The 26,942-nt window shown below is 39.2% G+C and overlaps 1 protein-coding gene across 8 annotated transcripts in view; it reads left to right on the top strand.

Annotated features, from left to right (window-relative positions):
- The window catches only part of ELAVL2 (ELAV like RNA binding protein 2), a 164,883-nt gene that overhangs the window by 107,744 nt on the left and 30,197 nt on the right, over positions 1-26,942 (top strand). For all 8 annotated transcript variants that reach the window (XM_043567486.1, XM_043567484.1, XM_043567487.1 and 5 more), the window contains one exon: positions 17,350-17,453. In XM_043567486.1, coding sequence (XP_043423421.1) covers positions 17,350-17,453 — 104 coding nt within the window. The remainder of the gene's footprint in view (positions 1-17,349; positions 17,454-26,942) is intronic.

The following is a 26,942-nucleotide window of genomic DNA, read 5'->3' as shown; positions in this document are numbered from 1 at the left end:
GCATTGGCAGCTCTTCCAAGTATTGTGAAGAAACAGATCTCAGTTAAAACGATCTTTTTGTGATCCAACTACTCAACCTTATGTTGTATATCATATTTAGTTCATTGAGGGGCGATCATTCTACATTGTTCCCAATAAGAGCAAAGATTCTTATGCTGTATACCTCCTTCACAAGGCGGGTGAGGCACGGGGGGATGCAAGATGGAAGTATTCAATTTGAACTGTGTTCATTGCCTTCCTTTGTATCTTTCCTTGTGAAATGGACTTGAATGCAGTGGTAATAGGATTTACCAAACCCCTATGTACACTAGGGTTGTTATTTGCTTAGCTTGGGATCAAGTTCTCAGGATTAACATTGAAACAAAATGCCTGCTACTCCCCAGCTAGGGAGTTGGCCTAATGAGGCTATTTTAGAAGTGTTAGTTTAGAAAGAGCACGGTACACTGAGTCCATATCCTAGTCTAGCCACTTACTAGTCTAGCCACATAATGTAGCCTTATATGAGCCATTTGCCTCAAGTTGAGTTTCTTATAGAGTGGGCAGCATACAGGCATACTCTTTCTCTTGTCTCCTTCTTACCAGTTAATACACATTCACTTATATGACAGTTGCAGACTGTTTTTCCTTAGGTAAAACAATTTTTGAAAAAAATCTTCAGAGAGATCTGAAGTCTTATGATTTCTCAGACATCACATGGGAAGAAGAATCCAAAGCTAATGTCTTGTTCTTCACTTTCTAGGTGATTTGAACAAGATAATTGATTTTCTAGGGGTGGGACAAAGTGGGAAAAGGAAGTTCAAGGCAAGACTTGGGAGCCCAGAAAGAGGATTCATGATACTACATCAGTCTCCATGAACTAGAGTGATGGAGTGTGGAGTTATTGCTCTGTGTGGTATTGTGTGCGTGTTATTCAGAATGAATGAGCTTAACTTAAAATATGAAGGTACTCTTGCTGAGCTTCCCCAGTGGTCTATTACTGGCGTGGAAGGTCAGCAAGTTGTTAAATTGAGTCATGAGGTACTGGTTAGATAAAAAGTAACTGAGCCTTATTTTCACTTTTATGGACATCTTCTTCCCTAAAATTAGTACCCCTTTAATATCAGTTGTAAACACTATTACCAAATACTCTGATTTCATAAAATAAGACGTTCAGGTAGGGAAATGCAGAGACCTGTATGTTTGAATGTTAAGAAGCCCAGTATTCCTATAGTGTTAGCAGATCAGAGGACTTTAAGACAAAAAATTGCTATCTCTTTGTTTTCTCTTTGTTGGAATATTCATTGAAAACATTTAAAGCCTTGCTTTTATTCAGTCGCCACAGACTTTACAGATTTCAGTTTGTGTAAGGGGGGTGGCGATTTCCACGAGGGCACAGTTAACTTAGCAGATGCAATTTTACATCGTGTTTTCCTTTTTTTGTTAAATCCGTATGCATATTGTGAATTAGAGTTTATTTTTAGCTCTTAATGAGTTCTTTTCTCATCATTGTACTTTTTGTTGGAACTCTGTTTTCTACATAATGCTTTGGTTTTGAAGGGGGAGTGTATATGGCTCACAAGTCCTGTAATCCACCCCCAACCTCCTGTCCAGCTCAACAGAAATTTGCATTTTTGCATTTGAGGTGATAAATCTCTTTATTTATTTTTTTCACTTTGTAGACTAGTTGTGGTGATGTCCTTGACTCTCCACAACCTGTTTGACCTTTGGGCTTTATCCTGAGAAAGTCAAATTCTCCTTTTAAAGTAAGGTTTAAAGGAGGCACAGCAGCATGTAAACAGGCAAACCTGAGTCATTTCATTCTATTCAAGGTCACGGGAGCCTGAGGGAACAATTTTATTTCCCCACATTTTGATGCTTTAAATCCAGTCTTAAGGAGCCACCGGGTCAGTAACACAGTGGCCTCCAAGGCACTGTTTTCTGAATCCTTTTTCCTAACCCTGATACTGGTTCCTGAGAGCTTTTTTCATACCTCTGAAAGGAATTAATAGTTTGCTTTTCATCTACTTTAAAATGTATTGAGTAGGCTGGTTATAATGTGTTAAATCAGTTCTCCCAGGGAGTCTGTGGGACATATCATCAGTATCAATGGTTTGGGGGCAGTCTTCAGTTTTCTTTGAAAAGATCAAATAACTGTTTTTATCTGTTTCTTTTTTATATTACTTTTATTTTTTCACTAGTCACTGATGCAGAGTTGTTAACTGTAATTGTTTGAAAGAATATCCAGTTGGTTTTATGTTCTCACCCTGCAACCTGTTAAGATATTTATGTAAGCTTAAAGGATTACAATGGGATATCTGTTGAAGTAGCTTTAAGTGGAAACATGGCATGGAGTTTGGGAGGGGGATGGCGTGGCCAGGGTATCACTAGGTTTTAGGAAATGATATGGAAAGCCTTTGAATTACACCTTCATTAGCCTGTAGATTCTACATCCAGAGAAAACAGTTGCTTTGGGGACGGTAATAGTCTCATGTAGTTCCTGGTCACTTTGTGTTTCCTTTGGAATTTTGCTTTACCTGTTTTAACATAGATGAAAATGACAGAATGGAAGCAAAGGGACAGGTTAGCTCTGTGAGGAATAATGGAATCCAGGGTCTTGGGGCAAGAGGCAAGTCATTATGTCTGACTGTAATGTAAGATTTTAAATTGGTGGGCAATCATTTGATAAGATTTGATAGCTAATGTAGTTATCACTGTGATTAACCTTTAGTTTTTGTTTCTGGATATTCAATCAAAAGCCTTGAGAATTGCTGGGAAGGAAAAGAAATTCTGGGTTAATTTCCATGTTTTAAGAGTGCAAGGGCTAAAAATGAAGATGTGCAAGTAGCGTGGAATAGCATAATTGAAATTTTTAATCATATGTTTAATCTTTCATATTCTGGAGGCTTACGAAAAAGAATGTGTCCCTCTCTCTTTCTTTAGAAGAATGCTGTTTAGAGTCAAACTTTATCTGAATCTCAGCTGATCTCAGAGGTATCTGTAGTTTTTACACCTTTATAACTTACAACTGTGTGTAGAAGATAGAGTTTTTTAATCACTGTATAAGTTCTACTTCCTTTTAGTCTCAGATGTAATTCTTTTAGAGAAGAGCAGAGATCAAGAACCCAGATACAGTATAGAAGGTTTTGGGTTAAAGAGATTCATATCTGTGTGTGTGTGTGTGTGTGTGTGTGTGTGTGTGTGTGTGTGTATTTTTTAATGTTTATTTAGTTTTGAAAGGGAGGCAGAATGTGAGCGGGGGAGGGGCAGAGAGAGGGAGACACTGAATCTGAAACGTGCTTCAGGCTCTGAGCTGTCAGCACAGAGCCTGACCCAGGACTTGAACTTGTGAACTTGCAAGATCATGACCTGAGCTGAAGTCAGACACTTAAGTGACTGAACCACCCATGTGTCCCTGTGTTTTCTTGCTAGGAAATATTCTGGCTTGAGGATGATAACATTGGTAATCTAGATATAAGTGGAATACCTTAATAATGTTGGTGTTCATGAGGACAACTAGTATAAGCCCTTAATTTATGGATTTGTTTGGGGATAGGGTTTGACTACTGAGTAAGTGATCTGGCACAATGCATAAGATTTTTCAAGTTTTACTGAAATAAAGGAGATTAGTTTATGATATATAACTATTTAATCGCCTCCTTTTTTTTATAAATAGCAAGGAAGAAATTGTCAGCAACCACCTAAGAAAACTCCTTAACACTAAAGGCTATTGAATATTGGAATGAGCTGAAAGACTAGTGTTTAGTGAAATCTTCATTTGAGTGGTGTACTTATAATTGAATACCTGGCGTTTTGTATAGCACTTTACAGCGTAGGAGGCTCTTTAACATGACTGACTGGAATGTTCTGGTATGAATATATTTGTGTAACTTAACTTGACAAGGGCAAGGTGGATGGTAGAATCACAGGGGGTGAACATTAGAGTCCCTTTAGCCCAGCTTTATTCACGGATGAGGTATCATTTAACACATCTACATCTTAGGGTTTAGTTAGCAGGGAGGCCTTAGCTCTTAGTCCCCTTTTTCTTCAGGGGACACTTTCTGGCAAAAAGATGGATTTTTCTGAATGAGAAGACTTTTGCTACTTGTCTTTGCCCTTCTCTTGAAATGTGTTTACAGAGTTGCTGTATGATGTGACCCAAATAGCCTATAAGTTCTGTCTGTAGAAGTTGCTTCCCACATCAGATGGTGCTTAATATTTAATCTGGTGCCATAAAAACACAGCATTTTCCCCAAGAATGAGCCTCCGATATGTGAACAAACTTCAGATATGTATTCAAGTAACTTCTGTAATAGCAGATGAAAGAAAGCATCATTTTAAAAGTCCTTAAAATGAATTAGTTTAGGTACTTTTTATTTCTTTAATTTTTTTTAGTAATCTCTGCTCTCAACATGTTACTTGAACTCATGACCCTGAGCTCAAGAGTCACGTGCCCTTCGACCAGGCCAGCCAAGTACCCTAAAATTCTTTTCCCCACCATCCTGCTTACAGGTTCATGGGTACTTGAGACCATAAAACGACAGTGAGCTAAGAAGATTATTTTCATGTTTAGATTTTTCCTGTTTCGTGGGGAAATTGTATCCAGAGTTAGCAGCAATGGTCAGATATACTAAGTTGTGGAGTATATGACTTGGATATTTCATTTTCAATGCACTTTCTAGTCAGTGGTGAGAGAGAAGCCTCTGTGCTTTTCCAGGTCAGTATTGTGGTGCATTTACTGTGATGCTGATGTGGACAGTACCACATCACTTTTATGTGCTAATGAGGCATTGTCTAAACAAAATCTTTTAAGCATTTGCCGTGTAAAGTGTTCATGTGACTTTTAAATTTGGAGGATTAACAATAGTTCCTCTTTTCAACTTTTAAACTAGGTTATTTTGTCAGAGATGCTATGTGTGATATGAATGTGGCAATCATGGGAGCCAGACCATTTGTATTTCTTTTTAGAAGCCATCTGTTAATTGGCAGGCAAATTGCCCTACGGTCTCAGAGTGGTTTGCTGTTTCGTAGCTGTCCCTTAGCAAAAACAAAATGGATATTTTTGTCTGGTACCTCGTTGACTTAATTTGTAGCCATCATTCCCATCTGATCTGTAGCCTTTAAACTTTGACATCGTACTGCTGGCTTCCTCTACAGATTATGTTGTATTGGGATTCTTTTCTCCTTACTGCTTCAGAGAGGGCTTCTTGAGGTCCTTGAAGCTGTGTCTGCAGTATTTAAATAAGTTTTCTTTATAGTCAGCATTTATATCTGAACCTGACCAAACACAATTGGTCTGTTTGGGGGTTCCTAAGTATAAAAATTAGTGCTTTTATGTGACTATTTTAAATTGAGAGGGAGAGGGAAAAACAAAAACATTTTCCTCATATCCTCTTGAAAACCTGCCTTTATTAAATATAAACTAAACAAAATGTGCTGTACAAAGAGAAAGAAAATCACATGTTATTTATACCTAAATCTTTGTGTCAGTTGGGGACAATGGATGTCCTTTGGAATTTTACTTCCTTTGTCTTTGCTAAAAATATCTCTAATTTAATTATGGTCTTTGTTTTTGAAATAAAATGAAGTGGAGAGTTGTCCCTGAGTGAAAGCCTTGTTACATATATTGTGGATACTTGATCAATGATATAGATAAGGTGAAATGATCCATGTTTTTACTTTATTTGAAACTCCCCCCCCCCCCCCCCCGATGATGTGATGCTATCCAGGGTCCCCTTCTAAATGATCTAGCCTTATCCCCTTTCTTTTTTTTCTGTTTTACTGTTTATACGTGTAGGACTTAGGTATGTGCGTGTATGCATTCAGAAGTCATGTATAACCTTGTGATAGCTGCACAAAATTTCAAAATAAGGTTTAACACTTGTGTTCATTTGTGGTAATTAGTAACACTTTCTGTCCATTCATAAGAGCAGCTAAACTGGGGGGAGTGGAATTCAGGTATATATATTTTACAGCTGTGTAGAAGAGGTCTTAGAAAATTATTAAGAGTTGCCTGGGTAGTCATGTTTGGTTTTGCTCTCTGGTGGGTGGGGTTTTCCGTATCTATTAGGTGCATAGTGAACGAATATATTGGAGAGGCTGTTGGGTTGGTACTCTGTGTTAAGCGCTGAGTATTAAGGTTCAGGAGGTTCCTGGTCTCTTGTTACTCTTATGAAGGTGAGAAGTTATGCCATAGAAGTACTGAGCTGTTGAGTAGGAGGAGTTACCTTTGATTCCATTTCTGGCCCTTATTATGGAATGCCCACTGAAAGAAGAGAGTAATTTGTCCAAAAGTTCAATTTTCAGGATAGGAGACTTGGAATGGGTTAATCATGCTCCTCCTCCTCCTCCTTCTCCTTCATAATATTTATTTATTTTTGAGTGAGAGTGCACAAAAGCAGGGGAGAGGCAGAGAGAAAGGGGGGCAGAGGATCTGAAACGAAGAAGACTCTGCGCTGATGGCAGCAGGGCCTGATGTGGGGCTCGAACTCATGAACTGTGAGATATGACCTGAGCTGAAGTTGGCCATTTAACCGACTGAGCCACCCAGGCACCTCAAGGGTTGATCATACTTTACTCTCTACGGTAGGAGTAGAGGTGCAGAGGCTCACAAAATGGTAGCATGAGCAAAAGGTTTGTGGAATAGGAAAATAAGGAATAGATGGGAGGTTAGCTGATTCAGACTGGGGCAGTTTTAGGGCCTTTTGAAAGAGGTTGTGGGTTTTTATCCTGTAACTTTTGATTTTTTAGAGATCTCTGGGGATTTGACTGAAAGGGATTTGGGTCACGTCCCTTTTCTGGACTGTCAAAAACTTCTTCCTCGGTGGTCTTGATCCTAGATCTGTAGGTCCTGATTGTTCCAGGCTCCCAAAGTTAACCTCCCTACATTTCTCAGTTTCTCTTTCCTCTTTCTTAATTGTCCCTCCTTGCTTGGTGGGTGCTGCAGTATGACCACTACTGACGTTCGCGTGGGGCAGCCCTGCTCTCAGTCGGCTTCCTTACCTCTACATACCCCATGTGCTGTTCAGTCATTGTGCCGTTGGATCAACCATCTCCTCTGTTCTCTACACATTAGCTCTTCTCCATATGCCTATTTCCTTAATTTCTCTGTCAAGAAACTCCTAGCTTCTTCTGTGTTTCAGTCAACTAAATATATCTTTTGCAAGTTTGTCCTTGTTGAGCCTGAAACTCCGTGATTAACCATTAGGTGTTCATGTTCACTAGGTGCCTGCATCTCCCTTGTTTATTGTCTTGCTTTAAATTTTTGAGCAAAGATCTTAAGAGGGCAGAGAGCATGTGGCATTGATCCCACCTGCTTTTCTTTAGCTAGGAAACCACACTGTGCGTATAAAAGCATTTTAATGCAATCTGCTGACGAGAGAAGTGTCTTGTGTGGGAGACAATTTTGGCAGTAGCAAACATGTTTGGCTTTAGCCATAAGAATTGCTTTCTGAGTTTCTGGAAAAAGAGTATGCAAATCAAGTCCTGTTTTAAATGAATCTTTTTATAATGTGGATATCTCTAATCTGTTTTGTAATGATGGATTTGTTTTGAGGATTTAAATGGTTTGTGCACCTGCAGGATGCCATTCCTTTTTTTTTTCTTTTTCTTTTTTTCTAAGGGTTTTCTTTTTTCTTTTTTCTTTTTAATCTTGATGGATTAAGAAAGAATGGTGAAATTCTAGTCAATCGATTACATGACAGAACAAAAAAAAATTGCAGGTATATTTGGAGATTATGAATATCCTAGTTGAAAACTTGTGAACTTTGAATGCAAAGCACTCTGCTTCAGTATTATTCCCAAACTTCTCCAAAGGCGGTTAAGTGTATGCTGGAAAGACCGACTTTAGAAAGGTCAATCCTGGCTTTGAACAACCAGCTAGCTGTGTGCCTTTGAGCAAGTTAATATGCATCTTTGGGCCTCTAAATTTATAATCATAAAATTGGTACAGATGTATCTGTACAGAGCTTTATTGTGAGAATTAAATATGAATATGTATAATGTAAGGCTAATAAGTTGATGGCAGTTTATAATTAGGCAGTGGTACTATTTGCTTCTAGAAAGCTTAGATAAAAGCAAGTATGGAGAAGTAGGAGCAGACTTTCCCATAGACTTAACTGAGCTTTTCGAATGGGAAGGGTTGGGTTGGTGAACCTTTAACTGTGGATGAGAGATTTTATTTTATTTATTATTTATATTTATTTATTTTACAAATTATTATGTGTTCAAGAAGAAAATATTTCTCTAATAAGATTTCTTTTTTAATCAGGAGGACGTGGTGGAATTTGTAGACTGATGTTTCCCCTTGTTCCGGACAAAACAGGAGCTCACCATAGTGATTTGCAAGATTCTTTGACACAGTTTCAAAAAGGGCACTGAGTTAATTATAGTGCTTTAGGACCTTTAAATTTTTTCCTTGCAATATCAGAATAAAAAATAATGTCTTACACAGAGAGAAAAACAGATTAAGAAGCTGTACTGCTTTTTGATGGACTGCTTACCAGTATATGTGTGTGTGTGTGTGTGTGTGTGTGTGTGTATATGCGTGTGTGTATGTGTGTATGCACGTGTGTAGATTGACACCAGCTGGTAGTGCAAGCAATAGCAGATGCCCTTTTTACTACTGCTGTTGTTAACTGGTTTCTCTCTTTGCCCCCAGCAATATTTTGTGATGTATAGTTCTTTTGCCCTCATCTCAGATGATATTTGCTCGGATAATGCCATTGCCTTTTAAGAAAGCACAGGATAAAGCAAATAACACAGGCCTCTGTGTGTGTGTACAAAATTAATTACAAGAAATGTGTACAGAGTTAATTATAATTAACAAAGTAATGAGAATATGGCAGCAGACCTAGATCTTAAACTGAAAATAGTTTTCAGTTTTTCTGAGCCTTAGCTCAGAGGGGTTGTTGTTGTTTTGTTTTTTTTTTTTTTTCCCATTTTTCTTCTCATCATGGGGCCAGAGGCCGCTCCAGTATTTAAGGTAGGACTGCTGATTTTTCTTTGACAGCAACTAATTGCTGTCAGTAAGTGATGAGAACTGGCTTTTGTTTTAATTGTGGTGTTGAGATGCTACAATATCTCACTCTGTCTCTGGTTGGGGAACATCCAGTGTAAAATCTTATCCTAAGTTGTATATGCTAGAGCAATTAGTTTCTTTTCCCCACTTTGGATAAAGATCATATTTCCTTAATTTTCCTGGTCTTGGAGGAAAGACATCTTAGTACCCATGTGCAGTACTCAAGAATTTAATATGCTGTTGCTGTTCTCGATAGCCTAAGACTGAATCGTGTGGGAGTTCTTAACGTTGTCTGAAATTGTGATGTATTAAGAATCCAGGGCTTCACCAACTTAAGCAAGGTCATGCTGCATTGCCAGCAGATTCATAATTACTGGGTTTGGAACCATAGGAAAATAGAGCTCTACCAGTTGCATAATCAGAGGACAGATATGGCCATTAAAAGTAACTTGAAAGGAAGATGCCTTGGTGCTAGGGATGTTAACAGCTCCCTCTAGAATTAGGCTGCTTAGGTAATATTTACCAAATGATCACTATTTACAACTTGGATTTCAGCAGAAAAGTTACAATTTAAACTCTTCTGTCTTATCTCAACATATCTGTGAAGTCCAGAAAACCATTTTAAAATATTGGGGCATTTTAGTCTTAGGCCAGCTTTATTAGCATTTGGGTGGAAGTTAAGTCTCCGAATGAGCCATCTGTTTTCTGTATTATGTGAGCTTTCTAGGTTGAATTCTCCTTCCTTGTGCTAATCCCTGGTAATGTCCTTTGGGAAGCTGGTAAAAATGCTCTGAGCTTTCAGGGAGGCTGGCGTGTGTTCTGTAGTAATAGGATCTCACTAGTCCTCTGCCTCACAATTTGATCTTCCTCATTAGAGGGCAGTGAGGAGGACCTGTTTAATTTGACCTGAGTTAGTTGAGTGTTTAAATGAAAGGTCTTGCTGCATCTGGCATGCTGTATCTGAGGAGACTCAGGCCAAGTCAGGAATTAAAATTTGGAGCAAAAACGTGACTAGAAAGGGTTGCATCCCTCCATTCTCCTAAGATCCTCTCAAACCTTTACCCTGATGTGTGTGGTGTCCACATGGTTTTGTTACATATCAGATCTGAGATATTAAGAAAGCTCCTTTATAAAGTCTGGTGCTGCTTGCTTTGGTGCCAGAGTCGCAGTGCACAGCCTGTCTGAACAGACACACATAACCAATGCCCAAGAACAGAAAGTCCATCTGAAGAAACACAACACATTGGCAACTTTATTGTGTGTTTGGGGGAGGGAGGGGTAGGTGGGTCTTTAAAAAAAAAAAAAAAATCCTTCCCCACCCTCCCCGCCCCCGCACCTCCTCCCTCGCCCGGAATTAACTTGTTTTCCTAATTCAAATTATTTGCTTTTTTTTTTTTTTTTAATTAAAGGGTAAAGTTTTATATAGGGGCTGTGTTTGGAGAATGAATCTTTTCAATTTGCCTTTTTTTTTTTTAAACTATTGCATTATTTAACCTTAGATTGTAAATAGTCTTGCTTGTCAGAGAGGACCATAGTGACCTGTTTCTGCTAACTGTGAGGTTTAGAAAAGATTCATGCTGCTTTTGTCCTTTTTTATTTCATAAAACATTGCTACTGCTCTAAATGAAATAATAGATACACATCAATCAGTGTAGTCACCTTTTATTGTTGATTCAACTACCAGGTTTTTACAGAATTCACTCTGCATTTTATTTGACTTGTACATGAATAGTCTCGGCAGACTTAATTATATTAGTGAAAAAGCACTTTCAACAAAATTATATGCTGACATCCCATAATTCATACTTACAGATTTGTGAAACAGATTTATGTAAATCTATCAAATTACTGTAGGTGACATTATTTTTTAAAATTGAGATTTCATTTAAAAGGTATTTGTAGAATTTTTTCATGAGAAATCTTACATGAACTATTTAAAAAAAATATCTCACATCGCTCCCTTGTAAGGACAGAACACTGTAACATTTGAGCACCTTTGTTCTGTAATCCATCTGGAACAATGTAGGGACATGGGCAGCAGGGCATCTCTCCTCTAAACCTAAGTTCGTGAAAGGCAGACAGCTGTTTCTTTGTTCATTAGCTCGTTCATATGTTCAGTGAACATGTAATTAATAATCTGTGCTAGGTTTTTCTGTGTGGCTTGCCCTTGCTCAACAGTTTAGTGGGGGTTCGGGTGGGGAGGTATCCAAATTGACTCACTACCCATGTGTACTAAGATAAAGGTATATAATATAAGGGCTGTGGAAGGACTGAGGAGGATTGAACAGTGTGTATTGGGAGTGGGGCAAGTTGTGTCAGGAAAAGGGTCTTAGAGAAAGTCTCAAAGGATATGTGGGAGTTGGCCAGTTAGAGATGTGCGCAGGGAACTGAATGTCCATTTTAGGGTATGTGTGAAGTAGAAGTTCGCAAGAAGCCGATGATGACCTTGGAAACCAGAGCATAATTGGATTTGTCTTTGAGGAAGATCCATCTGGGGGCGTGTGGGTGGTTCAGTTGGTTAAGTGTCCAACTCCTGACTTTGGCTCAGGCCATGATCTCATGGTTCACGGGCTCAAGCCCTGCGTCAGGTTCTGCATTAACAGTGCAGAGCCTGCTTGGGATTCTCTCCCTCTCCCTTTCTCTGTCCCTCCTCTGCTTGCTTGCTCTCTCTCAAAATAAGTAAACTTAAAAAAAAAAAAAAAGATTATCTGGACAGCATCATGGTGGAGGACAACTGGTTTGGGAATTGACAGGAGTGTAGGGAAAGGGTGGTTGCTTACAGTATTGTAGCAGTAATCTGGGTTAGAATAGTACACAAGGACCTGTGTTAATCAGGGGAGGGGGAAGGAGGGGCAGATTTAGCTGGTAGAACTGGCAGGATGCGATACCCCTATGGTAGAACTTACACTCAAACTGGTCTGTTTACACAGCTTTCCTGTTAGACTATGAATTACTTCCTTTGGGTCTTGGATCAGATGTTACCTTCAGGGTGAGGCCCACTCTGAGACCACTCCATTTACATAGCGTCCCTGACCCTCTTCCCCACACTCTCCTCTCTCCTTTTTTTCTCCTTAGCCCTTATTTTCTTCTAATACACTGTAGAGCTTGTTCTTTTGTCTCCTAGCAGGATGTAGGTTTTATAAAGAGGAACTTTTTGTCCCTGGGGACTAGCAAAAAGTAGACTTTCTATAATTGTTGAACAAATGAATTCTAAATGTTGGTGAGAAATGTGTAGGATGACTTATTTTAATGCAGAATTTTACTTTCCACAGTTCCATGTTGAGAAGGGTCTCACTTAATATTGGTTGGATAAAATTAATGTACCAGGTTTTATAATCAAGAATTATGGAGGTCTATTACCTTTACCTTTAAACCTGAGGGGGTAATTTGATATTCTGCACATTGGTAGTAATTTGAAATAGAAAAGACTAAGTAAAGTGACCTTTGAATTAAATGGGTCCAGAAGATTGTGTATTTTTAATTAAAATATGCAATTAAATTTTTAATTAAAGTATGCTATTAAAAGCAATGTAGGTGGCAAGGGAATGGCTGCTGCTTTGAATTACGCACAGTTTGGGATAAATTGGAGTTTACTGTGTTTCCCACCAGCATTTTGTTACTAAAAGGACTCTTCCTGTTTTCCTCTTCCTGTTCTGATCCCCGTGTGGCTCTTGATGGGCCTCGGTCCCATTCAGAGGCCTGTGGAGTGCTTCAGCTCTGTGCTATAGACCACTTGACTGTGGTTCTAAGGAGCCTGTTTATAACTGTTCTCCTTATGCCGGGAGCAGTTTACAAGTGATTTTTCTGTCTCTTGTGAAGAAGGGATCTTCTGTGGCATGTATGTTAGGTTAAAAAGGAGGATGCAAAACAAAAGGCATTCGCACACACAGTGTATAGAATGCATGGACTAAAGTGTGGTATTGACCCAGAGTTTTCAGTACATGCATGGAGGTCTTAGGCCATATAACTGTTCACATGACTTCCTCTGTAATGAAATTCTAGAATCCTTCTCTTCCCTCTTAGGACTAAGGCTTGGATTAATGGTTCCAAAATCCCTAAGAGCCTTGGGACCACAGGTAGCTTGTATAGATAGCTGGGGACAAGTGCTTTGATGTTATTCTTTATATCCAGTTACCAGAAGTTTTTTAGCCTTGAAAGACAGGATTTATTTGTCTTGAAGGATTTTTTGGGAGAGCCTTAGCTTTGTCATTGTGTTCAGTTCTAATCACGCTGGGTTGCTTTTATACTTGGAATTTAAATGTAGAGCTTTATAATTTTTATTTTTAAAGAAAATGATTCTTGGTTTTGGGTTTATCAATATGCACATTCTAAATTCAGAATGATTTGAAAACCAGATTTGGATGATCTGGATAAATGATGCTTGGTTTCCATGCCTTCCCTGGTGGTTTATGACTGTTAGTTACTAGCTGATGAATACAAGAGTGGAAAAAGTGGATCCAGGCTAAATAATTTTTCTTGATTTTGACTCAGTGTTGCTTTTACCTTATAGAAATCTGCGCTCACTTAGGATAACCTGAAGTAAAGTAGTCACTATATAAATAAGAGGCAATTTACTTTGTCATAGGAATGAATAATAGCATTGAAATTCATATATACAGAAACAGATATTTGCACATAAAGTATAGGAATTTGAGACAGTGAGCAACTGTCTCAGAACAGTTTTTGTGGTAGACCCCTGTTAGAAAATGCCTGGTAACATTACCCTTCATGCATATTGAAGGTGGTCTGGGTTCATATATTAACCAGCTGTGAATTGAGCTGAGAAGAGCATAGCATTTGAGAGTCCTGGAATCAAGTCCTGACCCTTACTTCCTACCTGCTTTTTTGATTTGAGGAAGCTGATTGACGTTGCCTAGCTTCAAATATCCTCCTATCTCCTTCACAGGAGAGGAAAATGAGTATCTCATATGATAAATGTGAGGCTAAAATTAAATAGTAAAATACCACATAGCTGAAAGATGAGACTGGAGGGAGTCTTGCCTATGTTGGTATCATCTTTGAAAGCTTTAAATTATTATAAGCATTCAATAAATATTTGCTGACTTGACTAACATTTTAAAATGAAAATCTCTGAAGTTCCTAACTCTCTTGTACTTCACTGCCAACATGCTAATTCAGCTACTATAGTGGATTTAGAAATGCAGCCTTTTTGCAGCAAATCTCTCCTTTCATATTATCTTCCTTAGAATAAAAGTAAAATTTTGCTTACTTCAAACATATTCTAATTGATGGGTGGTGCTCTTCCTGATAATGCCACTGAGCAAATTAGAAACTTTGTTTGTGGAGGAGAGGTCATTTAGGGATAAATATTTTCTGAGTGTAGTCAATTCACAGGTACTAGAAACTTGGCTGACTCATTACAGTTAGCCATGATTGCTGTGTGGGGTCAGGTCAAAGACCCATTTAGTGGATGGACCATCTGATGTGATGTTGGTGATAATAGCTTTGGTTAAATACGTAACACCACTGTGTTTCTCACTCATTCATTTAGCAAACATTGGGAGTGCCTACCTTGTGCTTAGGAGTAACCAGCCTGGGAGACAGCTAAGCAGGGACTGGCAGGGCAGGCTTACCTTCCCCGGTGACCCACCTCCAGCAGGTACTGCTGTGCCTGAGAGTGACCCCACAGGCCAAGAAACAGTTTCTCTGAAGTGTTGGATAAAATGAAGGTTTTAGAGGGAAGACATCTGAAACACTTCTACCTGAAAACAGATCTGTAAAAACAGTCCTCCCACAAAGTTTCTTCCATGCCCCGACCCCTCAGCACGTGGCCGCTCTCAGGGCTTCCCAGATGCCAGATTTGTAGCCCCCGATTATCTCTCACATTAAAACTGTGATTCTCAAACTTGGCTGCTTGTTAGAATCGCCAGGGTTTTTTAAGCCTGTTACCAATGCTTCATAATAGACTAATAAAGTAAAAATCTTTGGGAATAGGATTTAGGCATCTGTTTGCTTCCCGCCCCACCGCAAAGCTTTGTAGATGATTTCAGTGTGCAACCAGGGTTGAAAAAGCACTTTGATTAGAGGCTATTTAAATGCAGGTGTGAGGATAGTGTCAGGAGATAGGAGAAATAGACTCTTAACGTTGGTATAATTGATTATTTGACCTGTTTAGTTATAGAATAGCAATGTGACAAAACTGCACAATGTTTGGCTTGCCTTTCTTTTCCCCATTATATTTGTAGCATCTTCTTGATTTAATTTTGAAAGAATACGTGGAAACTCCTTAACATGTAGTAGATACATGTTATTTTTCCTTACTTTATCTTTTGACTAAAATGATCTACTTCCAACAGTAGCGAACGTTTTCATCACTGCCTCACCAGCCTTGTTGGATAGAAATTACTATCCTCATTTTGGAATTTAGGAAGTAATGGCTCAGAGAAGTTAAGTAGCCTTCTTCAAAGTCACATAGCTAATAAACAGCAGAGGCAAGCTTAGAACTCCTGTGTGTCTGTTTCCAAAGCCCATGTTCTTTCCATCTTAACTGCTTCCTTGAGCAGCTTTCATGTTCATCCCATTTGACAATAGAGCTGCAGCACATTTTCTAAGAGGGCACTATGCATGCTATAGACACATGGTAAATGTCAAATTAGTAAAAGGATGAATGCTTAAAATACAGTGGCTTCACATGGAACTTTTTAAAAATAGACCTGTGAGTAAAACAAAACTTCTGTGATTATTGTGAGAAAAAAAATGAGTTAGTTTTAGCTCATCCCTCACCTTTTTTTTTTTTAAGTTTTTTATTTATTATTTTTGAGAATGACCAAGAGAGTGTGAGCAGGGGAGGGGCAGAGAGAGTGAGAATCTCAAGCAAGTTCTGCGCTGTGTAGAGCCCATTGCAGGGCTCACTTAAACTCAGGAAACTGAGATCATGACCTGAGCTGAAATCAAGAGTTGGACACTTATCTGACTGAGCCCCCCAGGAACCCCCTTCACCCTCTTTTTTTTAAAAACAGGAAAAAAATGCAATTTGATTAGAGGGATACTTTAGCAATGATTACCCCAATTTTTTTTTATTGAGGTAAACTGACATATTGTGGGTATTGTACAACACCCAAATTCTGATAGTGGTCCCAAAATATAATTACAAGTTTTCATAGTTCTTAGGTACTGCATTTAGTGTTCTCTCTCTTTTTTATATAGCTCTAGGGAACCACATTTGGATAACCGGAGTGGCTGTCCTAAATACCTGTATTCATAACCACATGTGCCTAAAGTGCCCCATCAAGGATGAAAATCCCTTAGTTTGCTGTGAAATTCATACAGAAGCGATACTTAATAAAAAGTATTTGGACTTTTACTGAACATCTTCCTGGAAACCCTCAATTCGTTTGGTTTAACTTTTAATAGACTAAACCTTTCTTATGTCCACTGTTGTTACCTACTCTACTGTAGCATTTTTTGAAACTGTGAAACTTTCCCATAGTTGAAAAATTGAGACCTTTCAGATTGGCTTTACTTACCTGTGCATTCCATTGATTCCAGCCTCTTGAATACCTTCCTTTTTTTTTTTTTTTTTTTTTGTGAGTTAGGACATCATTGAGCCAGGAGTTAGAGAGCTCAGATGATAGGGAAAAACAAGATTTTTAAGCAGTTCTTACTTGAGTAACTGTGTTTTATTATTTTTGTTTATACTTTCTTCCCTTCCTACATGTTCTCATTGTTCTTACTGGCTTGGATGTTCTCAGTGTAAATCTTCAGATTTCCCTGTATTCCTTATCTAGGTCATCAAATCTTTTTTAGAAAATTAGATTCAGTTTATTTGAAGAGGCCCTCCTATAAAATAAATGTCCATGTGCACACACGATTCTTCACCTTTTAAATGGAAATAATTGTATTTGGTAAAGGCTGTAAATTTGCCAGGGTACAAAGTACAGAACACTGACAAATTCTTGGTTGATGTGTGACGCCTTCCCATTTTTTGGGTAAAGAAAACGAAACTGAATAAGTCATGCCCGTGAAACCCACTCAGCAGCTCGGCAGAGACTTGCATCCACAGTCTCTGAAGCTGAATGTTGCATTTGCTGCTGGGTGCTCTGGCTCAGGCAGGACATGTTTGATGGAATGCTTTGGAGGTGTGTGTGCGTGCGCGTGTGCACTTTAAATGCACAGCTTGCTGAGTTCTAACTGATGTTTAAACTTGCAAATGTAGTAGACAGGAGATGAAAAAAAACACGTGTATATTTCTAGAAGAATTAACGTAGACTTCTTTTTACTATTGAGAAAATGTGCTGGTGTTAATGACAAGACCATATGCCAAAATGAGAGTGGATCGCTGGCATCAGTGGTGTAGAACTAATGTATGCCTTTTTCTCCTTCCCTTTCATTAGGGCAGAGCTTGGGATATGGCTTTGTGAACTACATTGACCCTAAGGATGCAGAGAAAGCTATCAACACCCTGAATGGATTGAGACTTCAAACCAAAACAATAAAAGTATGTTTCAGTTTTCTTCATACCTACCTGCAGAACAGAGATTAAAAACAATTGAAGTCTTCGTGTAGTTCTTTCCTTTATTCATTTTGTGCCCACATAGACACTTCTCTGGGAGGCATAGCAGAATTTTTTGTTTGTTGCATGATGGGGGAACCTGTTCACGAGGACTTCATGTAATCACTCCTTATTAACAAGGCGGCAGCAGCAACTTTCTTAGCTAAGTACTTTGTGAAGCCTGCTGAATTAAGTCTCCTTCCTTTATAGTGAATTACTTGCCATATAACTTGGGGAAACCTTAGACCAGCTCTTTGAGCTCAGGGGTTGGCAGAGTTGTTCTCTAAAGGGCCGGGTAGTAACTATGTTAGGCTTTGTGGGTCATATAGTCTTTGTCACAACTTCTCAACTCTGCTCTTGTGTGAGAGCAGCCATAGCCAATGACAATGTGAACGAACAGATGTGACTGTGATCTTATAAAATTTTATTTGTGGAAGCTGAAACTTGAATTTCATGTACTGTTCATGTGTCACAAAATAGTCTTTTTCTTTTGTCCCAGTCATTGAAACATATAAAAATCATTCTTAGCTCATGGTCATAAAAAACAGCTGGCAGGCTGGGTGTAGTCCTTGGGCTGTAGTTTGACTGTGCTCTGACTTTGAGGAGACTGACTAGATGAGCTTACTTGCCACACAGGTTATTTTTCCTGCTACATTTTTCTTTTCAAGACAAATGGTAAATAATTTGTGGATATTTTCCCACTTTTGTGAATTTTCGAAATGCCAATGTAGATTGTATCTGGATAAGAATTTAATCCAGTTTGCAGTATAGATTTCTTTTCCTTTACAGGATAAAAGGGATGTTGCTTCTGGCAAACGCTTAGTGCACGTGCCATCAATTTCCCCTCTCCTGCCCAATGCAGACATTGCCAATCAATCATGGCAGTCTTTCTCCACTCAGTCTAGATGTGGCTCCCAAATATTTTTCAAAATAGTGTTCCAGACAACCTCTGTCAATTGACTCAAGTTGGAACCTATTTCCCACCCTTGATTTAAGAAGTCAGCTCAGACGATAGCCTGAAGTGGTGAGGGTAAGTTAGTCAAGGCTGACTGTGGCATCCATTTTGCTTATAGACTTGTCTAGATTCTGCTCATTTTTTCAGAAATCTGGAAATGCAGTGTCATCTTTGTGCTTAAAAGTTGCTTCTCTCGGAATTGTTAACTAAAGTAATTCATTAGCTCTGGGTAGTTTTGACATCTCATTCTTTATTGGCCTGTAGGAAGAATGCCTCCCAGCTCTGTCTTATCTAAAGGGAACTGTATGGGGTAGCTCCCAAATATACTTGGATGTAAGATGTCCAAGAATTCTACATGTTTCTCTTTAAAAAAAATTTTTTTTATTTTATTTTTGAGAGACCGTGAGCATGGGGGAAAAGCAAGGGGGGTGTGGAGAATCCCAAGCAGACTCCTCATTGTCAGTGCAGAGCCCAACTTGAATCCATGAACCGTGAGTTTATGACCTAAGCTGAAATCAATAGGTGGCTGTTTAACTGACTGAGCCACCCAGGTGCCCCACATTACTACTATTAGGTAATAATCAAATGCTGTTAAAAAAATCTGATATCCAGTTATTTTCAGATTGTTTTGTGTGTTCTCTGTTCTGTGGATTTTTGAAGGCCTCCCCATTTTAAATTGATTTCCAGAATTGCTGCTAATTTATCTTAGTGTTGACGTCCTGAGTTGTGGTTACGAAGAAATTGGAAGGGATGGTTGGGGTGGCTCGTTCCTGAACATACCCTTTTCTCCATTCCAGAAATAATCATCCTTATTTTAGTAAGTCAGTTCTTTAGCTGTAAGTTCTTCTGCAGTAGTTTCTGTGGCTTGCAAGGAGACCATTGATGATGGCTGCTTCCTCACTGCCCATTGCCCAGCTTTCTCTTCAGGGCCCAGCTGACCAGGCAGAATATGCGGAAGAAAGGACAGTAATGCCTTGTGGCTTTTAAACTGTGACATCTGCTACTTCTCTTCTGATTTTCTGAAATGGGGGTGGGAGTGGTGGGGAAGCAGCAGGCTCCTTTTTTCCCCACCCCCATTCGGTTCCTGTAAAAATATCAGATAACAGCTGGTATCCTCAGTTTGGCCCAGATTTCTCTGAGAGGCAAAGCAGACCATTTTCCAGAACTACAGAGCACCATTTTTGTCTGTTCTTTGTGTGTTTTTTGTCTTATTTTCAGTTAGACATGTTTTGTGTTCTTACACAAGATCTTGAGCCAGTTTTTTTTTTTCTCACATGTTTGCTGTTTTAAGTACCTTTTAGAAGCTGCATGTATATACCTTTCCATTCCCTGAGATACCATTCCATAAATTGGCCTTTTTACCCTTCTTCCAGTCTATCCTGATAGTGGTTATTGGACTAAACTTAAAAAAAAAACAAAACAAAAAAACCAGCACTTTCTTCATGTTACTTTTCAAACTTCTCTTATATCTCCCTAATCTTTTACCTTATCATTTGATTTGACTTTGGAGTTGACCGTTGTTGTTACTGCTTTCCGCAGTAGTCAGACTGGCTCTTCTCTGGCACATGATCATCGTCTCAGGCTCTGCACGTATGCTCCTGTAGGCCTTGCTTCCTGGCATACCCTTTCCCACTTACCTTAGTTGAATAGCAGGCTCCCTATCTATTGGAGCCCATCTGAAGTTCCTCGTTCAGCCTCTGCCTACCTGGGCATGCCTCCAATAAAAAGAGTTGAGACCTTAGTGCTCATAGAGTTTAGCTAAGACAGGGCTTTTGAAGACAAAACTCTTATATTTAATGTGGCAAAACTTCCTTCAGACGGCTGCAGTAGACTAATACATACGTCATATGCAAGTGTACAAATGTTTGTGTGCTCCTCAAGTTAAGTCTTCCAAGATACCTAGTATTTAGTATGCATTTGGTAGAATTCCTAGTAATTGGAATATTGAAACTGAAATCAAGTGCCGTGGAAGGTGGTTCATTTAGTAGTTTCTCCTGGGGCTCCCTAATAGCATTAGCCGAGTAAGGTTTTGTACAATAGACGGATGGTGTATTGAATACATGACAAATATTCAGTATTTTTGCAGTGAGTGAAGCACCTCAGGCACTGTGAAATCCTAAAGCAGTTGTTCCTGAACTTGTTTGCATCAGAATCACAAGGAAAAGTGGTTAGAAATACATATTCTGGGGCCCACCTCAAATTTCTGGATCAGTGTCCAGAGGTGAGATGCAGGGATCTGCTTTTTAATATGTTTTCCAGGTAATTTGTGACAGCAAGTCTAAGGCCTAACACTTAGGAGCCACCAAAATGTACCTTTTCTGAATAGGTGGGTTCTCTGAATATTGGTATTTTTGCATGCTAAGTTCAGTTTGTTTTCGTCTTTTATCTTGAAAATCGTCTTGTGGATAATTCTCCTGAGCATGCTGAATGATAGCTGAACATTCAGAGTAAAAAGTGGTTCATACCATCTTCACTTCTTAAAAAAGTGTGGCTTAGAAATTAGAAAAACTTAACTTCACCTTATGTTAGAAAGATTTTTATTAAAAATAGCAGCATTCATAGGTTAAAGTTTCAAAGTGGTTATTCTCTTCTCCTAAGGGTCACTTTTTTCCTTGGTTGGTTCGAGGTTTTGGCACCTTACCTTACTGGTGATGTCATACCATCTCTGAGCTGCACAGAGGCAGTTATGATAAAGCCTGTCCATGTTGTCCCTGATATTGGGATGGTTAATGAAGTGTGACGATGACCAGATGTTTTTAACTTCTGATCTTAGGGAAAGTAATGAAAAGGTAGTATATGCACAATTGAGCCCTGGGGGACGGGAATCTCCTCATGACAGTGTCAAAAGTTGTATGCTGGGGGGAGGATCTCATCAAGAGCCCTCTGGTCCTGGTCCCCATGGGCACCTTTTGTTCTGTGGATCATTTTGGTTCTCAGTGGTTGTGACTAGTGTGTTCAGTCTTCATATTCTCTACTCATTTTGGTTTTAGGGAGTCTCTAGTATTGATAAAATCTAAGTTGGCGTATGAAACATTTATGGGTTCAAGCCAGTCCTCGTGCCCTCTCCCCCCACCCAGAGAAAATGTATTTTTTGCCCAGGTTAATGGTATCAGACTTAAATTCATATTAGCAGAGTAAAATCCTTCATTTCCAAAAGATGTTACATGCTTTCCACCCCCAGCAAGTACTGTGAATAGGTGATGGAGGTCCTGCCCCTCAGTGTCACTCCTAGCTTTTCCCCTCGTACAAAGGGTGTAGAAAGCTTTGTTAGTCCCTAGGTTTCTCTGAAAGTGGGAGCTGTTAACCTCAAGGAATAGAAGTCTTTTGTTATTATTGATAGATACCCCTACAAATCCATGCCTTCTCTGCCCCACTGGGGTGGGGGTGGAGGATCTCTGTTTGAAATACTACTAGCGTGAAAAAAACTGCCTAAATTTGTTTTTGATTCATCGTTCAGACATAGGCCAGCCTAAATTTCACCTTTGCTTAAAAGTTATTAATTGACATCATTAATGTGAAATTTCTCATATTAAAATAACCAAACCACCATTTAAGTGCATATGGAAAAACTTATAAAAATTGAAATACTAAGTACAAATAGTATCCATTTCTTAAAGTGTTCAGTTTGTTAGAGAACAATTAAATAAAGATAATAAACCTTTATTCTAAGCCATCATGTTGCTTTAAATTACTTGTTACATTTATACCTTTTCCTAACTAGCCTATCCTTTTTCCCAGTACATCTCATGGTCACAGACTTTGTTTAGCATGAACTATTTCCTTAATATAGGAAGAATATAGAACCACACTTCTGAAAGTTTACTCTCTCAGGACATTGATAACATGATTTAACTGGCTGTGTGATCTTGGACAGTAATCATTCAGGTTTCCATTTTATCTGTAAAAGTAGTTCATCTTGAGAATGTTTATTATCTGCCCCCCCCCTTTTTTTTAAACTTTCCATAGTCTACCAAATTGCATTACAAAAAGGTGTAGCTACTTAATAGAATTTTAGTCAACTCATGGTTATCATGGAATGATTTAGTTGTGAAATGCAGCACCCCATCCTGAAGAGACAACATGTTAATACTTTCTCTTTGTGGTTGTTGAAAATTTTTGCAGCCACAGTAAAATTTGTGTGGGGAAACAATTCTCCACATCACCTAGCCCTCTTTTTGGTCCAGAATTATTGGGGAAGGGATTAATTCTTATCATTATAACCCATTCCTTTATGAAGTTTAATTGTGCCCGTTAGGAAATGCGTAAATCAGCTCCGCGCTTTAGAGAAGGAAAGGGCATGGATGTGGAAACAGAAGTGACGTTAGGCTTGCCACCTGGTAGGTGCTCCGCTAAAAGATCTACAGCATCATTCTGGGGTATTTGAGACCAGTGGGTTTCAAATGGCAGTAATGCTGAGAGTTCATGCTTTTGTAGGGAAGTTTGAAAGCAGCTGTTAGGGGAACCACTTAGAATTAGGGAGAGCAGTGAGCAGGGGGAGGAATGCATAAAGGAGCAGAGAGCATTTGGGGATTATTAAAGGCAGGTGTGCCGTGCCAGGGTTTTATAGTGTAGGTGAGGGAGAACCACCAAAGTGTTTTGAGCAGAGCAACAATGGATTGGACTTAAGTATTTGTTATGAAGGGAAGGTCTCTCTAGTACAGACTCCACATCTCTGAGCATCTCAGGCTGTGCTAGTATTCTTTCAGCTTACGTAGTTCATTTTGTTTTCTGTGTAGGTACAAAGTGTAGATGTTTGTAGAAGAAGGGTGGGCTTTACAAACTTGTAAAAGCATCTCCTATAAGGTATCCCTTCTTTCTTTTCTATGTTTATTTTTTTGAGAGAAGAGAAAGAGAGACAGACAGACAGACAGAGAAAACAAGCAGGGGAGGGGCAAAGAGGGAAGGAGGGAGACACAGAATCCGAAGCAGGCTCCAGGCTCTGAGCTGTCAGCACAGGACCTGATGGGGGGCTCGAACTCACAGGCTGCAAGATCATGATCTGAGCTGAAGTCGGACGTTTAACCAACTGAGCCACCAGGCACCCCAAGGTATCCCTTATTTCAATGCTGCTGCATATAGATCATCATTTGTCTTTTTACCTTGACTAGATTTGGAAAATTTGCGAGTAATAGTCTGAAGGACAGGCCTCAAATTAACTGACAACTTTGGAGATGTTAAATTATTATTTGGCTGGTCAGACTTTAGATTGTGGAGGGACAAAAAAAGTGGAAAAAGTACATCGCAGGAGTGGAAGCAAAAATGGAAGCTGAGTAAATGATTTCTTTGCCTTTTTTACAATAAAGACTGAATGTATTATAACTTCATTTTTAACCCATGGTCTGGAAATTTCTAGAGCCGTGTGCTGAGTTTTAATAGTATATTGCTACATCTGATCATCAAAACTCTTCAATACATTTAAATAAAATTCTTATATCTATATGAGCTGAGTATACACAGCCCTTATTTGAAATGAGTAAGATTTTTTAATAAGGCATTATTTGTATAATGCCTGTCATGTGTTTGCAGAATACTCCATTGTGAGCTGTGAATTTATTTATTTATTTATTTATTTACACACAAAAAAGCCACTATAGGTTGTTACTTATCTTGGGTAGCCTCAAGAGTGTGGGTAGGTGGCCTAGGATAGTCCAAAACTTCATTGTCCCAACTCAGGCCTATTTGTGTCACTCCTGCTCCTTCAAGGCTCCCTCCAAAGTGGGATTGAGACAGTTGGAAATTCCCAGAGGGCAGTAACTTGGCATTTTCTGAACTGCTTTTCCGTAGACATTTTTGGACAATTGCTGGCACAAAGGCTGAGCCTGCACAGAGTGATGGGTGAGGAGGAGGGTTCCTGGTAGCACTGTCTCAGCTTGCTTCCTGCCCTTACCTGCTTGTGAACCACAGATGGGATGGTGGGGAGTGTCTGGGCAGTTGACTGAACCCAACTTTCTTAGGAGGGAGTTTATAGATCCTTTTATTATTCAAGCTTCTACCTTTTCTGCCTGTTTCATAAATGTGCATCAGCAAAGGCATTTCTGCAAAGCACTGTTAACACTTGTCTGCTTATCTTTTCTACTGCTTTTAAAGGGTAGGGTAGGGCTTTTGTCGCTTTTTATTTGTGACTTGGGAGAAGTAGTACTAGGTAGGTTGGTGGCTTCTGTCTGTTCTACCAAGCTAGCTTGAGAGGTTAAGACAGATGCGGTAACTTCTTTTTTTTATTTTGTTTTTTTTAATGTTTGTTTATTTTTGAGAGAGAGACAGAGTGTGAGTGGGGGAGGAGTAGAGAGAGAGGGAGACACAGAATCTGAAGCAGGCTCCAGGCTCTGAGCTGTCAGCACAGACTGATATGCTAACTTCTGAAAAAGGGTCCCTCAATTCCTTGCTCTATCTACTTTTTATAGTAGTTGCATAGGACTTTTATCCTGTTACTTGACTGGACTTAGGCAAAAGCAATATTCCTGTAGGCAAATACTCCCTCTGACCAATGAGATGCAGCTCAGGTTAAGGGACTTGTTCAAACACCTTGTAGCTAACAGTACCACAAGGGACACGTTGGCTGATGCTGGTGGCTTTTCTTGTTTTCTTTTCACCTCATATTTTTGACATTTAGGTGTTTCATTTAGAACCAGGTTATAGATACCACTACAAATGGAATATTGTCTTGGGAACCTTAATTTGGGTCCTTTACTGTCTTGAGACTTTCTGGCTCAGATCTCTGTTAGATGTGAGAAATTGGAGCTGTTCCTAGTGGCCAGAAAACTGCTGTCTGTCAGGATGAATGCTGGAGATAGCTATACACCCACTTTGAGAATAAAACTAGTGTCTGGAGGTCCTGTCTAGAAGATGGGCAGGATCACATAGGTTTAAGTATTTTGATGGTAACTGGAGAGTAAAAGAATTACTATTACAGTAACGCTCTGGATCTCTGTTCTGTAGGAGATGACCCATGCAGGAATCTTTTTCTGGTAAGTTCTTGTGAGTCTTAGATGCTAGTTTAAAAGTTAGAAAGTGCATTTGTCATTCTTTAAGTTTGTGTGGACTCTTTACAAAAGCACGTGTGGTCCATTTTCTTTTACTCCCATCTCTGCCTGATTTTCCTGTCGTTGCCCTTAGCATCAGTTCTAAGCCCTGAGTACGACATCAGACTTGTGGGGGTTTTACTTTGGAAGTTTCTTGACGTACTACTTGTGATTAAGCAAGAGAGAGAGGGCTGTATTTTGAAAACTGTACAAGCGGTCTGCTAGTTGTGTGCTCCCCCCCACCCCGAATGAGAACAACTCCTTGAATGCTGCATCAAGGTTTAAGAGCCACAAGTCCTGGATTTATGTCCTGCTCTATTAAAGTGGTATTTTAGAAATCTAGTTGGGGAGGAATGAAAAAGCTGCTTTTACTCCAAAGTAAGTAGTCCCACTGTTTTAGTTTGTTAGTTTGATTTTGTTGGATATTTAAAACTACCGTAGTTACCTTGTGTTACAGAGAAGCGGATGGTGGAAAAAAAAAAATCAATAAATCATGCTAATATGCTCTGTTTTCTGGTCATTAGTATAAGGTTGCCTCCTCCCGCAGGAATTGGGAAGTGTAATCCTTCCTGCGTAGGTTCTGAGGTTGCTAATGAGTCTTGAAGTGACCCTCACTGACCCTCAGGCAAGCAGCAGGAAAGGCAGCACCTGCATGGTCCTGGAAACTGATCATTCAGAAAAAGCTTTCATTTTTACAATTTTGTTAAATGACTGTTTAGAAATTCGACTGTTCCCACTTCCTTCACACAAACGACCCTGCTCATATTCTTAGAAAGATTCTGGAGTCCTTGAGAGTGGCTCTGACTTCATAGAATTAAATCTTTTCCACAGACCAGTCAGGCTGATGAGCTCCCTAATCCAGCTGAGCCCCATCCAGCCAGGCTGATATTTGGAAATACCTTTGGATGAATTTTTATGGGCTTTGTTTTACTTTTACATTTTTGTATTTATTGGTTATTTCTATTCATATATACCTTATTTTCAAGCTACTCATTCTTACTCATTTGGAAACCAGGATTGGTGGGTGACCAGGAAGAGAGCTTGACATCTGTAATTTTTGTGAGCTTTCTAGGAATCCAAGTATGTCCCCAGAGTTTGAGGATTACCTATTTAAAGTCTGTCTACATAAGGGACTGCCAAAGCATTAAAATGTTCATCAGAATCACTAAGGTGGGTGGTTGATAAAATGCATAGTTCTGGACCCCAAAACTTACTGAATCTGATATCTGCAGGGTGAGACCAAAAAATGTATTTTAACCAGCTACCACAGGTGATTCTTAATAGGTGGTGGTCTGACCTGAGAACCATTGTTTGGTGGACCTTAATGATTTGTGCTTGGATAGGTCTGTGGTGCTTGTTTCAAAATGAACCTACATGTTAATGAAATTTTCATTTGTAGGTTCTGTCTTAAAGTATCTGGAATGCTTGTGGTTAACAGATGTACTTTTAATGAATATGATG

The sequence above is a fragment of the Prionailurus bengalensis genome, chromosome D4 (assembly GCF_016509475.1).
Source record: "Prionailurus bengalensis isolate Pbe53 chromosome D4, Fcat_Pben_1.1_paternal_pri, whole genome shotgun sequence".
Classification (NCBI taxonomy): Eukaryota; Metazoa; Chordata; class Mammalia; order Carnivora; family Felidae; genus Prionailurus; species Prionailurus bengalensis.
Note: the sequence above shows the minus strand (reverse complement) of the source record. Positions and strands in the feature narration are given on the sequence as shown.